We start from the raw sequence: 14,174 nt of genomic DNA, 5'->3' as shown, positions 1-14,174 counted from the left end.
TTGCCAGGGGATATGGTTAGTGCAGTTAGTGTAGCTGGGTTTAAAAAAGGTTTGGATAAGTTCTTGGAGGAGAAGTCCATTACCTGCTATTAAACAAGTTGATTTAGAAAATAGCCACTGCTATTACTAGAATCAGTAGTATGGGATATACTTAGTTTTTGGGTACTTGCCAGGTACTTGTAGCCTGGATTGGCCACTGTTGGAAACAGGATGCTGGGCTTGATGGACCCTTGGTCTGACCCAGTATGGCAATTTCTTATGTTCTAAAACAGAAGAGGCCAAGCTGCTATAGATCTCTACATCCAAACTGCACATTAATGGAATACCTTAATCAGTCACACATGCAAAACACAGAGAGACTCTCAAATACAGAATAAAGAGACTGTAAAATATAGAAATGTACAGGCAAAAACTGAACTGGAAACCACAACAAGCCACATTCTATATGAACTGCAACAATGTAAAAACAGAAGCATTACCCTTTCTCATTAAGCAAAATTAGTAAAACCATACCAATAAAAGGAATAATTCAAAACTAATGAATAGAATAGCATTCAATAATTAACAACTCACATAAAAATTTTACAAACATCAATAAAATATTTCAAATACATCAAATAACATCCCATAATTAGAACTCATAAGGTTTTTAAAAAATTGCCGTTATCCATATCTGGGAACTTTTGATTTCCAGAAACCCTAAAATTGTAATGGATTAGCAGACAGAGAGGAAGTGGGGTCAGTCTCCCACACACATGCGCTCTCTCTCTCTTCCACATGAATACACACATGCATGCTTTCTCACATTCTCATTCTCCCACACACATGCTCTCTCTCTCCCCCACACACATACACACCTGCTCTCTCTTTCACTCTCCCACACAGTCTTGGTCCCCTCTGCTCTACAAGACACCCCACTCCCCAGGAGTCTTAATCCCTAGCCCCCTCTCCCCACCCAGACCCCCCACTCCCCAGCAGTCTTGCTTTCCAGATGCCTCTCCCATCCCAGAAACCTCACTTCTCAGCAGTCTTGCTCAACAGATTCTCTCTCCTCCCAGACCTCCACTTCCAATCAGTTTTGCTCCCCAGCCTCCTTTCCCCTTCCAGCCCCTCTATTCCTCAGAAATCTTGTTCCCCTCACATCCCTCACTCACTGCAGGTGGCAGGTGCATGATTTCCTTAATGCTGCTCACTCCCGCTGTGATCCCCTTATTCACCTTCCCTGCTCCTGAAGAATGAAAGGATCGCGGCCTTGCAGAGCAGGCTGCTTCCTCCCTCCTGGATGCCGGTCCCTGAATAAAATCATCAGGTGGATAGCTAAAGGTTTTGTATCCCCCGGTTGAAGTCCTGACTCCCAGTTTGGGAAGCCCTGCTCTGCAGAGTCCTGCATCTGGAGTATGGTAATCTGAAAGAACTATATGTGTTAGGGGGTGAAGGGCTGATGTGCACGGAGCAGGAGAGAGAGACCTTGGGGGGATAGTGTCTAACAACCTGAAATCGGCGAAGCAATGTGACAGGGCGATAGCCAAAGCCAGAAGAATGCTGGGCTGTATAGAGAGAGGAATATTGAGTAAGAAAAGAGAAGTGATTATCCCCTTGTACAGGTCATTGATGAGGCCTCACCTGGAGTACTGTTTTCAGTTCTGGAGACCGTATCTCAAAAGGGACAGAGACAGGATGGAAGCGGTCCAGGGAAGGGTGAGAAAAATGGCATATGAGGAGAGGTTGAAGAACTTGAATATGTATACCCTGGAAGAGAGGAGGAGCAGGGGGTGATACGGGACAGATCTTCAGATACTTGAAAGGTTTTAATGATCCATGGTCAACAACAGACCTTTTCCATTGGAAGCAATTTAGCAGAACTAGGGGTCAAGATTTGAAACTCCAGGGAGGAAGATTTAGAACCAATGTCAAAGGATATTTCTTCACAGAGAGGGTGGTGGATGCCTGGAATGCCCTTCCGGAGACCTCCAGTCTCAGCGCTATGTAAACCCATATCCTCCATCTCATTCAGATTCAGGACATTTTTTTGGCATGACAGTTAGTACGTTTTTTGCCACAGTGATGTGTGAAGAGGGGGTGGTTTTCACTAAGCCGTCTAGTGGCAGAGCATGCAGGGACTTCTGTACTTGCTTATGTGCTAGGAAACTTTTAAAAAGAAGCCGGTAGTGCCCTTACCCTCTGCAAAGTTGTTAATATGTATGTGAATACAAAAAGTGTCTGCGTGTTTTGCCGCTGCTTTATCTGTAGATGGGCTTGGGTGGGGGAAATTCTAATAAATGTATGTGCTTTTCTCCCCCAACTAGGCCATACCACTGGAACGATCACATTTAGAGTGGCCAAATACAACTGCCTGACTGCACTGGGGCTTAGTGACTGGATCCTAGTGGAACCAGGCGGCTATATTTAACCACTCTGTGCCAGACCATTTTCACCCTGAGGGATCTCCTTAGTTAGCTGGCTAGAACCTGTTGAAAACTGCCTTCCTTCCACCTGGCTGAAATAAATGAAGTAAAATAAAGCATTATGATAATAAAAATAAAATGACAAAGTAGAGTAAGGACAATAAGAAAGAGAATTTCCCAGTTTCTTATGCAGTTTTTTTTTTTTTTTAAACCTGGCACTGTTCTCCGGCTCCTTTTCACTTCCAGCTTAGTCAGAACTAGGGCTGAATCCCTTCACCGTGAGCCTTTATTCACAATTAACTGGAAACTTTATCACCTCCCCCATCCCCCCCCTCCCCCCCATGCCTACTCTGGACATTGCCTTGCGCCAGGCTCTTTCCTGAACCCTGCAATCATGCACCTGGCCACTAGGTGTCACCCTTCAGCAATAAGCACAACTCCCTCCAGTCCAAGGGCCTGTGAGCGCCGTCTCTGCAGCATCCTCAACCCAAGCTGACCAAAGGAGCAAAAGACTCAACTCGGGGATCAGACTAGGGAGCTTCTGCATGGCGGTGCACAGCACTACACTAAGCCACCAGGCTGGCTCTTTTATACTACCTCTTTCCTCCTCCTTCTTTCTCTTACATTTACATGCACACAGTCTCTCTCTCTCTCTCTCCCCTCTCTCCCACACTCACTCTGTCTTCCTCCCTCTCTAATGTTCTCTTTTTTTCTCCTTTTTGCCAGCAAAACGCTGATGCTGAGCTGTCAGGGACACTCTTGGTGACTGAAACGGATTGTGATTTTATGTGAATAACCTTCTTCGATTCCCAAAAGCAGAAAACTGATCCTGCATCCCATCCCTTCCTCTGACGCTCCCATCATGGGGACATAAATGGGGGTTGGACTGGGTGGACACACGTCTTCCTTTAACCAAACTAATTCTGTTTCTGCAGCTCCCTGCCCCTCTCCTGCTCTGAGCCCAGCAGCGATGGAGAAGGATGATGCAGTGGTATTTCCTTCGAGTGCTGATTCAGCTTTTGTCTCTTTTTTTCCACTGCAGTGGATGACAGAAAGGAGAGCAAGGAGAACCAGTGGCTGGGAGTCACCGTGAAGAGTCAGGGGGCTGGCGGGAAGATTGTGGTCAGTGTGGGCATGGCGTCCTCTTGGTGGCGGGAATCTGGGTGCTTGACCAGTGTGGGTTCTTATTGCTGAGGCGTGGAGGCTGCACTCTCTTAATTTATAATATCTGGGGAGACTGGAACAGTGGCTGCCCAGGAGATCAGCAGCAAAGCTGAGGGGGTGAGCTGGGCAGCCATCTCAGTTTTTTGGAGGTGTTTGGAAGATGTGTGTGCATCCATCAGCTGCATTTCTATCACACGGCATATACGCCTTTGCACTGGGATCAGTGGGAGCTGCAGGAGCAGTGTGAGTGGCTGCAGGGGGTGGGAAATGGGACCCCTGATGGAATGAACATGAGATTCTGCACGCTGGGAAGGGTGGAAAGGGCAGAATCGGCAGGGGATTGGGCACAGGAGAGGGGGATGTCGCCTGGTGCAGCAGGCAATATTGTAACCTGTCTCTCTTCTCTTAGACCTGTGCCCATCTGTATGAATCACGACAGAGGGTGCATCAGTTCTCAGAGACCCGGGACGTCATTGGCCGCTGTTATGTCCTGAGCGAGGACCTGCAAATCAGCGACGAACTGGACGGAGGAGAGTGGAAGTTTTGTGAGGGACGCCCTCAGGGACATGAGCGCTTTGGCTTCTGCCAGCAAGGGATCTCTGCTGGCTTTACCTCTGACAGTCACTACATCATGTTTGGGGCTCCTGGAACATACAACTGGAAAGGTGGGTTCTGCTCATATGGGGGTGTTGGGGAGCAGGTATTACTGCAGCAGAATATGTGATGGGGTTTGGGGAGTGGAGGGTGGTCACTGCAGCATGTACCAGTCCAGCAGGATCAGTTAGATCATATGCTGCTGGGTTTTCCATCCCCTAAGACACAATGAAAAATATTCAGTCAGACATTCTGAGCACTGGACGGCATGTGGATGTGCCTGATGGAGATCATTGGGGTTCTGAGTTGCAGACTATGGAGGGAGGGAGATCCCATGTAGTGGGCCTTTGCTAATGAGGGGTCAGTGGGAATGAGTCAGGGAGATGTGCTGGATGGGGTGGGGGTGGAGGAAAGGGGGGTAAGGTTCATGGCTGTCCCTTGTTAAATCACTTTCCCTGTACATACCCAGATCAGTCCAGACTCCTGGGTTTTGCCTCCCCTCCAGCAGATGGAGACAGAGAAGTTTTGACTGACACTGGCACTTAAGATGAGGTGCCACCTGCAGTCCCTCAATATTTCTCTGTCTCCAGCAGATGGTGGGGGTGCAAAATCTGCAGTCTGGAGATAGATAAAAAAAACCAAAAAACAAAGAAAGAGAGAAGATTCATCTCTACAGCCTCCCATGGGATAGTCAGGTCCTGGGTGGATTATCCCCCCCTGGTATTTGAGGCAGAGGGGCTAAGGGTCGGGAACCTTTTCTTCAGCCCTTATCTCCTTTGCACCTGGCAGGGTTGATACCAGGGGTCCCGGCTCATTCACCCTGCAGGGGATGAACAGAGCCTGCTGCCTTTTTTCAGGGAAGTGTTTTCTTTTATTCAGTTTTATAAAAAAAAAAAAAAAAAAGGAAAACAATGTCCTTTAGCCAGCAGCGTGCTTTCCGATGCGCTCGCGCCCCTGATCAGTAGAGGAGCTTTCCAGCTCCCCATCTCTCTGGTGGCTCCTCTTTCACTCCCGCTCTGCCGCATTTGTTTGTCGGCCATCACGCATTGCGTGGCCTGTAGATCCTTTGGTGGTGTGTGCGTGTGCCTTTCACACAGCAGCCTGTGCTCCTGCTGCCTTGAGCAGAACGGGGGACAAAACGGGGGACAAATTATTGGAGGGGAAGTCGGTGCAGGTGCTCTCAGACAATGTAACGACAGTGGCGTACAAAAATCGTCAAGGAGGCATCAAGAGCTGGGCAGTGGCCCAGGAAGCCCAAGAACAGATCGGCTAGGTGGAGCTACACTTGGAAAGGCTGGTGGCTTCCCACATTGCAGGCACAATGTCCAGGCAGATTTTCTGAGCAGACATCAGTTGGATCCCGGGGATTGGGCCTGCCCTTCAGGGAGTAGGACTCTCCAGACACGGGACTGAAGGTCAGTCGAGCCATCGACAAGTTATACCACCAGAGGAGGTTCTGGATCTCCTCAAGGTGCCCAAGGTGGATGCTGCGGTTTTGGCAGTTACTAAGAAGATGACCATTCTGGTCACCGGGGCTGCTGCGCTCGAGGACCTTCAGGATAGAAAGCTGGAGGTGCATCTCAAGAAGATCTTCAAAGTTTCGGCTGTGGGAGCGCGAGCGGCTATGTGTAGTAGTTTTATGCTGAGGGCTGGCCTTCGCTGGGTTCAGCAGCTACAGATGAATAGGCCCTTGTCTGCTACTGAATCAGTACAGGTCGGCCGGTTGGAAGTGGTAGTGGCCCACAGTGCGGAAGCGCTTTATGACCTTCTCAGAACTTCCTCCAGAGCCATGGTGGCAGCTGTTTCCGCTCGCAGGCTCCTCTGGCTGAAGAATTGGTCAGCGGACATTTCCTCTAAGATGGAGCTGGGTTCTCTCCCTTTCAAAGGAGGCTTGCTCTTTGGAAAAGATTTGGAGGACATGATCAAATCCCTTGGAAAGAATAAGGTCCATAAGCTGCCTGAGGACAAGCCGAAGTCGAGGAACACTTTCCCCGCTCACTCTCGTTTCCGAGGAAATCAGAAGTTCAGGGCATCAAGGTTGTTAGGATCCTACGTGAGACAAAGCCCCGGTTAGCAGCAATCCTGGAGACAGTCCTTTCACAGGCACCGGTCGGGCAGAGAAGGCATGTCTCAAGGATCTGGGGAAGTTAAATCCTCCCAATGATGTGAGGCGGTTCACTCCTCGGTTCCAGTAATAGGGGGCCGGCTGGCTCTCTTTTACAAGGAGTGGGCCATGATCATGACTGGCAGAGCCCTGCCCTTCACTTTCAATCCACTCAGAGAACACTCCGATCCACGAACACTGGTGTCATTCCTACACCATCACCAAAAATCGCGCACCTAACCTCAACAAGAGAATGATCCCTAACAGTGGCAGGCCCAATACTCTAGAACAGCCTACCACCCCAACTCAGGCTCAACCCCACAACGCAGTCATTTAAAAAGAACCTCAAAACATGGCTCTTCAAAAAAGCATACCCAACTACCACCCACCACCCATCACCCAACACATAAAGACATGCCTCCCCCCTCACACCTTCCCCCCCCCCCACACCACCCATCACAGAACCGCATAACCACATAATGTGATCAACCCCAATAACCCAAAAACCCACGATTTCTTACTACACTAGATGCGCCATCTCCCACAGTTATTTAATGTAAACCGTTTGACTATTCATGTAAAATGTTGTTATTCCTGTAAACCGGAGTGAAGGCCAGCGCTAAACTTCGGTATATAAAAACAAATAAATAAATCCTACCTAATAAACGAAGGATGACCGACGTGCCGCAAATGCGCAGTAGAGACCAGCTCTACCGCGCATGTGCGGGCGAGCACGTCGGTCTGAGCCAAAAAAAAATGACGGCGTCCAGTGGCAGTGGCGTCCAGTGGCAGCGGCGGCGTCGGGAGGCAGCGGCGGCGGCGGCGTCCGGTGGTAGCAGCGGCGGCGGGTGGTAGCGGCGTCGGCGTTGAGTGGGCAGCAGCGGCGTCGGCGTTGAGTGGCAGCAGCGGCGGGTGGCGGCGTCGGGAGGCGGCGGCGGCATTGAGTGGCAGCGGCGGCGGCCGGTGGTAGCGGCGGCGCAGGTGGCAGCGGCGTCGGCGGCATCGGATGGCAGCGGTGGTGGCAGCGGCGGCGGCGGGTGGCAGCGGCGGCAGCGAGGGAGGAGAGAGAGAGGGAGGGACTGACAGAGAGGGAGGGACTGAGTGAGAGGGGAGGAGAGAAAGGGAGTGGGACTGAGTGAGAGGGAGGGAGACTGAGTGAGAGGGGGGACTGAGTGAGGGGGGGAGAGAGAGGGGGGGGAGGGAGTGGGACAGAGAGAGAGAGGGGGGGGAGGGAGTGGGACAGAGGGAGGGAGTGGGAGGGAGTGGGACAGAGAGAGGGAGTGGGACTGAGGGGGAGGGGAGGGAGTGGGACTGAGGGGGAGGGACTGAGTGTGAGTGAGAGGGAGGGAGAGAGGAGGGAGGGAGTGAGACTGAGGGGGAGGGGGAGGGAGTGGGACTGAGGGAGAGTGAGTGGAACTGAGTGTGAGTGAGAGGGAGGGAGAGAGGGGGGGAGGGAGTGAGTGAGAGGAGAGGGAGGAGTGGGTGAGAGGGAGGGAGGTAGGGGGTGGTGAAGAGTGAGGGGAGAGAGAATGAGGGGGAGGTGAGAGACAGAGGGATGTAGCCCGTTTTAACGGGCTTAACGGCTTGTAAATAAAATAAATAATATAATTTATAACGACTCCTCACAGACCAATCAATACGCATGCTACAAAGTTTCAAGGCAAAATGTTATAAAGTTCAATGCAATGTTATGTGAAATTCAATGCAAGTTTTTTATAAAGTCCAATGCAAAATGTTACAAAGTTCAATGTAAAATGTTACAAAGCTCAATGTAAAATGTTACAATGTTTCAATGTAAAACAAGAAGTCGACATTAATAGGCTCCTCCGTTACGCTGTAAACCGGTATGATATGTCCGATGAACATCGGTATAGAAAAACAAACAAATAAATAAATAAATGACAGACTAGTGGGTCATAAGTGTAATAAGACACAATTATGCTTTAGAATTTGCTCGGCCCCTAAGGCCCTGGTTCCTGGTCTCCCCGTGTTCGTACGAGCAGAAGCAATTAGCGGTGGAAGACACTGTATGCTGTCTCAGCGAGTTAGGAGCCATTGTTCCTGTGCCTCTGACGAGTGAGGAGCAGGTCGCTACTTCATCTGTTTCATAGTGCCGAAAAAGGAGGGCACATTCCGGCCAATCCTCAATTTGAAGAAGGTTAAACGAGGTGCTGAAAGTTCCTCGCTTCCGCACAGAGACACTATGGTCCGTTATTGCTTTGGTACACAAAAGAGAGTTCCTAGCGTCTCTGGATTTAACGGAAGCCTACCTGCACATCAGGATCCAGCAGATCACCAGCAGTATCTGTGGTTCATGATTCTGGGGCAGCACTTCCAGTTTTGTGCTCTGCCCTTCAGATTAGTTACAGTGCCCAGAACCTTTACCAAGGTCATGGTTGTGGTGGCGGCAGTTCTATGGAGAGAAGGGATCTTGGTCTATCCCTACCTGGACAACTGACTGATTCGAGCGAAGTCAACACCCTTGTGCTAAGCAGCCATGGATTTAGTCCTCCAAAGACTGCGATCTTTGGGGTGGATAGTCAAAGGCTGGAATTCCTGGGAGCCTTGTTCGACACGGCAGTAGGGAAATATTTTCTTACTGAACAAGGAATTTCCAGTTTACAAGCTCAGTTCGAGTGCTTCTGGTCAAGCAGTTGCCAAAGGTCTAAGATTACTTGCAAGTGCTCGGATCTGTGGTTTCCACCTTGGAGCTGGTGCCATGGGCATTTTGCACATTTGAGGCCTCTTTAGTTAGCCTTGTTGACCTGTTGGGATCCGAAGTCCGAGCTTTTTCATCTGCCTCTCCCCCTTACGGATACAGCGTGGTCCAGTTTGTTGTGGTGACTCCAGCCAGACACACGAAGGCGGGGTGTGGATTTGGATATCCCCTCTTCAGATGGAGAGCGGTCTGTCAAGAAAATTCTGCAGAGGGCCAGTGGTCAGTAGAGGAGGCATCTTGGTCGATCAACCGGCTGGAAACCAGGGCTGTGCGGTTAGCCCTTCTGGCTTTTCTTCCCTTACTGGAGGGGGAAGTCGGTGCAGGTGCTCTCAGACAATTCAACGACAGTGGCATACATAAATCGTCAGGGAGGCATCAAGAGCCGGGCAGTGGCCCAGGAAGCCCAAGAACTGATCAGCTGGGCGGAGCTACACTTGGAGGCTGGCAGCTTCCCACATTGCGGGCACAGACAATGTCCAGGCGGATTTTCTGATCAGCATCAGTTGTATCCCGGGGAGTGGGAACTGTCGGAGGAGGCTTTCTGTCTTATCTGCCGCAAGTGGAACTCTCCAAGTTTGGATCTCATGGTGACATTTCACAGTGCCAAGGCCCCGTGGTTCTTCAGCTGGTGGAGGGAGACAGGGCAGAAGGAGTGGATGCTTTAGTTCTCCCTTGATCGTCGGACGTTCTCCTGTATGTGCTCCTGCCCTGGCCACTGATCGGTAAAGTGCTCCGTTGCATAGAAATTCACCTGGGTGACGTAATTCTTGTGGCTCCGGAGTGGCCAAGGCGTCCATGGTTCGCAGACCTAGACAACCTTGTGTTAGACAGTCCTTTGTGTTTGGGTCATCTTCTACATCTCTTGCGTCAAGATCCCATGTTTTTGGATCAGGTGGATTGCTTTTGTCTAGTGGCCTGGCTTTTGAGAGGGAGCGTTTGAAGCATAAGGGTTACTTGGATGCTGTGGTCGTTACCCTCTTACAATCCAGGAAAACTTCCACTTCTTTGGCTTACATCAGGGTGTGGAGAGTTTTTGAGTATTGGTGCTTGGATCACCAGGTACAGCCTACTTGGGAATCCGTGGGGGATGTATTGGCTTTTTTTCAGGAAGGTCTCACTAAGGGATTGTCCGTTAATTCCTTGAGAGTCCAGGTGGCGGTCTTAGGTTGTTTCCGGGGTAAGATTCGGGGAGTTGACTTGGCAGTGCATCCAGATGTAGTGCGCTTTCTTCGGGGAGCGAAGCATTTGCATCATTCCTCCCGGAATCCTTTTCCTTCCTGGAGCCTTAACATGGTCTTGAGAGCTATGTGTGTGCCCTCGTTCAAACCTTTGAAGCAGGCAACTCTTAAGGATCTTACTTTGAAGGTGATATTTCTGGTGGCCATTTGTTCTGCCCGGAGCTCCAGGCCTTGTCATGCAGGAAGCCCTTATTGAGAATTTCAGATTCAGGAGTATCTCTAAGACTGTTCCCTCCTTTCTGCCCAAGATTGCATCCTCTTTTCATCTAAATCAATTGGTTGAGCTCCCATCTTTTCCACATTTGGGATCTGCTACTCCTCAGGCTAAAGATTTATGGAGGTTGGATGTTAAGCGGGTGCTCTTGTGGTATTTGGAGGTGACGAACAGTTTCCATCTGTCCGATCATCTGTTTGTGCTGTGGAGTGGCCCCAGGCAGAGTAATAAAGCCTCTAGAGCCACTATTGCTCGGAGGTTGAAGGAAACAATCAGTTCTGCCTACATTACACAAGGCCATCCGATTCCCGTCGGGCTTCGGGTGCATTCCACTCATTCATAGGCGGCCTCCTGGGCTGAATGTCAGCAAGTATCACCACAAGAGATCTGTAGAGCAGCTACTTGGAAATCTTTGCACACCTTTGCCAGGCATTACTGTCTGGATGTTGTAATGTAAAAAGTTATACCAAGGACACAACAACAACAGAGACTGTATGTTTCTAGAATTAAAAGTTTTTATTCTTATGCGCATAAGGAAGTCAGCTCTTAAAGTTGCAGAGTCCGACTTAATCAGGTATCCAATTGACTTCACTTAAATACACTTTTGCCCAGGATGTTATTACAAACACTTCTTTGATTTAAGATCACAAGGTGAAAAATATTTGCTGACATTAACATTCCTAAGTGTCCTGAGAACACTAACTAACCTTGAAGACATGCATTTTTTTAGCTCTTCTTTGTGGTATCTAAAACTATAAAGAGATACATTTGTCTTTTCAGTTATCTAAGTGTGAGACAGTTTCAGAGACAGTTTCAAGACCTAGCAATGCCTCCTGGAACTCTTCTGGTAATTATCCACTAAACAGATGCCTCTAATAAATTTTATTATTGCAATGTCCAGGCCCCAGACACTAGAGGGTTTGGGGAAAGTGTGCTTCAAGCGGGACTCTCAAATTCCCACCCCAGATAGGGAAGCTTTGGTATATCCCAGGAGTCTGGACTGATCTGGGTACTACAGGGAAAGGAAAATTGGTTCTTTACCTGCTAATTTTCATTTCTGTAGTACCACAGATCAGTCCAGAGTCCCACCCAGTGGGGAATAGGGAGATTAGAAGAGTCCACTCGAACTTTCCTTTTTTAGGTAATCTCTCTGAAGAATTGTGCAGCTCTTGTTCATTTTGCTCAGGGTTTTGTTTGAGCTTTAATGAAAACTTTCCCTGCTGTTCCATTCGGGGAGGTTAATTGCTTTGCCTGTTTTCTGGCTTTGGTACATTTCAATACTGAGGGACTGTAGGTGGCACCTCGTCTTAAGTGGCAGTGTCAGTCAAAACCTCTCTGTCTCCATCTGCTGGAGAGGAGGCAAAACCAAGGAGTCTGGACTGATCTGTGGTACTACAGGAATGAAAATTAGCAGGTAAGAACGAATTTTCCTTTCTGGAAGCAGACAGCATCTCACTGGTTGGAAAGACTGGCTGGGCCTTGGATTCTTTAGCTGTTGTCATGTTCTGTCTTGCCGGGAGTTGAGCAAAGCTGGTAGGAGCCGAGATCGAGAATGCCTTCGTCACATGCCTTAATAAGCCTTGGTTTCTTTATTGTGCCGCTTAAAATAGTAATTGCTTCTGGTGACATGCCGCTGAAGATGAACCAACGGTCTGGAGCAGTGATGGCAGGAAAGCAGGGGGGCGCCACAGGGAGTGAAAGCCAGCTGTGGGCGTGGCCAGGGCCAGATTTAAGATGGCGGAGCCCGTAGGCAGAGTGCCGTGGCGGCAAACCCTTTGAAGCTGCGCCGGTGCAGGGCCCTGAAGCGAGCAGAAGCAGGCTCCTCTTTGGCCTGGATATTTGGTGCCTTCGAAATTTGGCGTCCTAGGCAGTTGCCCGTGCCTAATTCCGGGCCTGGTGTGACCCTGGCCATGCTGCCTTATTTTGTCTCTAAATCTAAAGGGGGTGAGGAGGGGACGGGGGGGGGGAGCACATGCCATACGAGCGGGTGTCTTAAGCGTGTGTGCCCGGCAGGTAGGTGTGCGGGTAAGTGCCCGGCCAGGCTGCATGAGAAGTGATCCTTTGCGCCCGGCTGTGGCTGATTTTGCATTGTCATGTGAAGGACACGAGGGTGCCTCTCTCCCCTCCCCCCTCGCGTCAGGCTGTGAGTAACACCTTCTTTGTTGCAGGGAACATGCGGGTGGAGGTCTTTAACCAGACCTCTCTGGAACTGGTGAACTACGATGATGGGCCCTACGAAGCCGGGGGCGAGAAGGAGCAGGACCCTTCGCTCATTCCTCTCCCTTCCAACAGTTACTTGGGTATGGCAGTGCTGAGCGGCAGGCAGGGAAGGGGAGCCCGCTGAGCCCGGGAAGGGAGGGAGCTGAAGGGATTCTGCCTGTGGGCTGTAACCCAAGCCTGGCACCAAGGAGGATGGCAGAGAAAACCCCCCCAGTAACAGAAAGTACCTACAGCCGATTGAAAAAAGAAAATAATTACTCAGAGCATGAATTGAGTTGGTGCAATTGTAGAGTTAATTGGCTAATTTTTTCCCCAAATCTGCTCCAGAGCCCTTCAGCGACCCCCTTCCCCACCCCCCACACTCTTGTTTTCCTGGCTCCCCCCTTTGCCTGCAATCTTTTTGCCTTTGCTTTCTAACTCTTTTCTCCATTTCTTTCTCTGTCTGTTTCCTTTTTGGTCTGGAATGTACAGGGATGTTGTTTGTGACAAACATTAATAGCTCAGGACCATGACCAGCTGGTCTATAAAACTCCGGAGCCCACGGAAAGGGTGGCGGGCCACGCGGGGAGCGTGGCACAGAATAGCTACTTAGGTTTGTAACCGGTGCCGTGTGCGGTGCCAGGCAGCGTGCAGCTGTCTGTTCCCCATACCTCCCCTCCCCTCCCCCTCACTCCAGTGCTGGGAGCCCCTTTCCCTCTCCTTTTACCCCCAGTTTGTGTTGGTGCCTTGTCTTGGGTGTGGGGGAAAATTGTAATCAAAGCTTTGGGATCACTGCACAGTTCCCTGGAAAGGGGTGGGTGATTGGGGGGGGGGGGGGAGGCTGTCATCACTGCAACTCCCGATACAGAAAATGTGGCCAGGGCCGTATGGAAACCCCAGTGCATAACCGGGGGTGGGGGAGGGGGAAGTCTACCTGTGCCAGGACACCGGGGCACGGACAGGATGAAGATAGAGGACCGGCAGAGAAGCAAGAACAAAGCCAGGGATCGAATAGGCTCTGCCATGTTGCGAGAGCGAAGAGAAACGAGCCAAGATAGATGAGGAATGTGGTCGTAGTCTGGGATGGGGACCGGTTCTGAATGCGCCCCCAGGGGTTTCCAGTGAACGCAGGCACGTCTAAGCGCACGTTCCTTCTAAGCCAACTGGCGCAGACACTGGATCGGGCTAAAACAGCTTTTCAAACTATTTCCCCTCTCCTGGCCGCAACGTTTCCCCATGCCCCCCCCCCCTCCCGAGGCACCCCTTTTGTGCCTGCAGATAAATCAGGGTTGCTATGAAAGCCCGTCATACGGTTAGCTGGGTAGAGGACCGGCTTTCGGCCAGACCAGTTTACCGGGGTTAAGGAGCTTAGAAAGTTCTCCTCCTTTACATTTGCGTGGACGTGCGGGGTCCCGGCGCACTCCTTTTGACGGAGGTGACGGGGGTGGGGGTGATTTCTGGTGCTTGTGTGCAGACGTGCGCAAGTCTCAGCACCGCGCTAGTTTTTCACAGACGGCGCTGTGGCTGGCAGGCGATT

The 14,174-nt window shown here is 50.5% G+C and overlaps 1 protein-coding gene across 1 annotated transcript in view; it reads left to right on the top strand.

Moving 5' to 3' along the window:
* The window catches only part of LOC115088561 (integrin alpha-7-like), a 136,413-nt gene that overhangs the window by 97,359 nt on the left and 24,880 nt on the right, over positions 1-14,174 (top strand). The window contains exons 3-5 of the mRNA XM_029596817.1: positions 3,448-3,527; positions 3,979-4,234; positions 12,607-12,738. Of these exons, the coding sequence (XP_029452677.1) occupies positions 3,448-3,527; positions 3,979-4,234; positions 12,607-12,738 (468 nt within the window). The remainder of the gene's footprint in view (positions 1-3,447; positions 3,528-3,978; positions 4,235-12,606; positions 12,739-14,174) is intronic.

Source organism: Rhinatrema bivittatum, chromosome 3 (assembly GCF_901001135.1).
Source record: "Rhinatrema bivittatum chromosome 3, aRhiBiv1.1, whole genome shotgun sequence".
In the NCBI taxonomy this organism is placed as follows: domain Eukaryota; kingdom Metazoa; phylum Chordata; class Amphibia; order Gymnophiona; family Rhinatrematidae; genus Rhinatrema; species Rhinatrema bivittatum.
The sequence above is the reverse complement of the archived record's forward strand: the minus strand, read 5'-3'. Positions and strand labels throughout refer to the sequence as shown.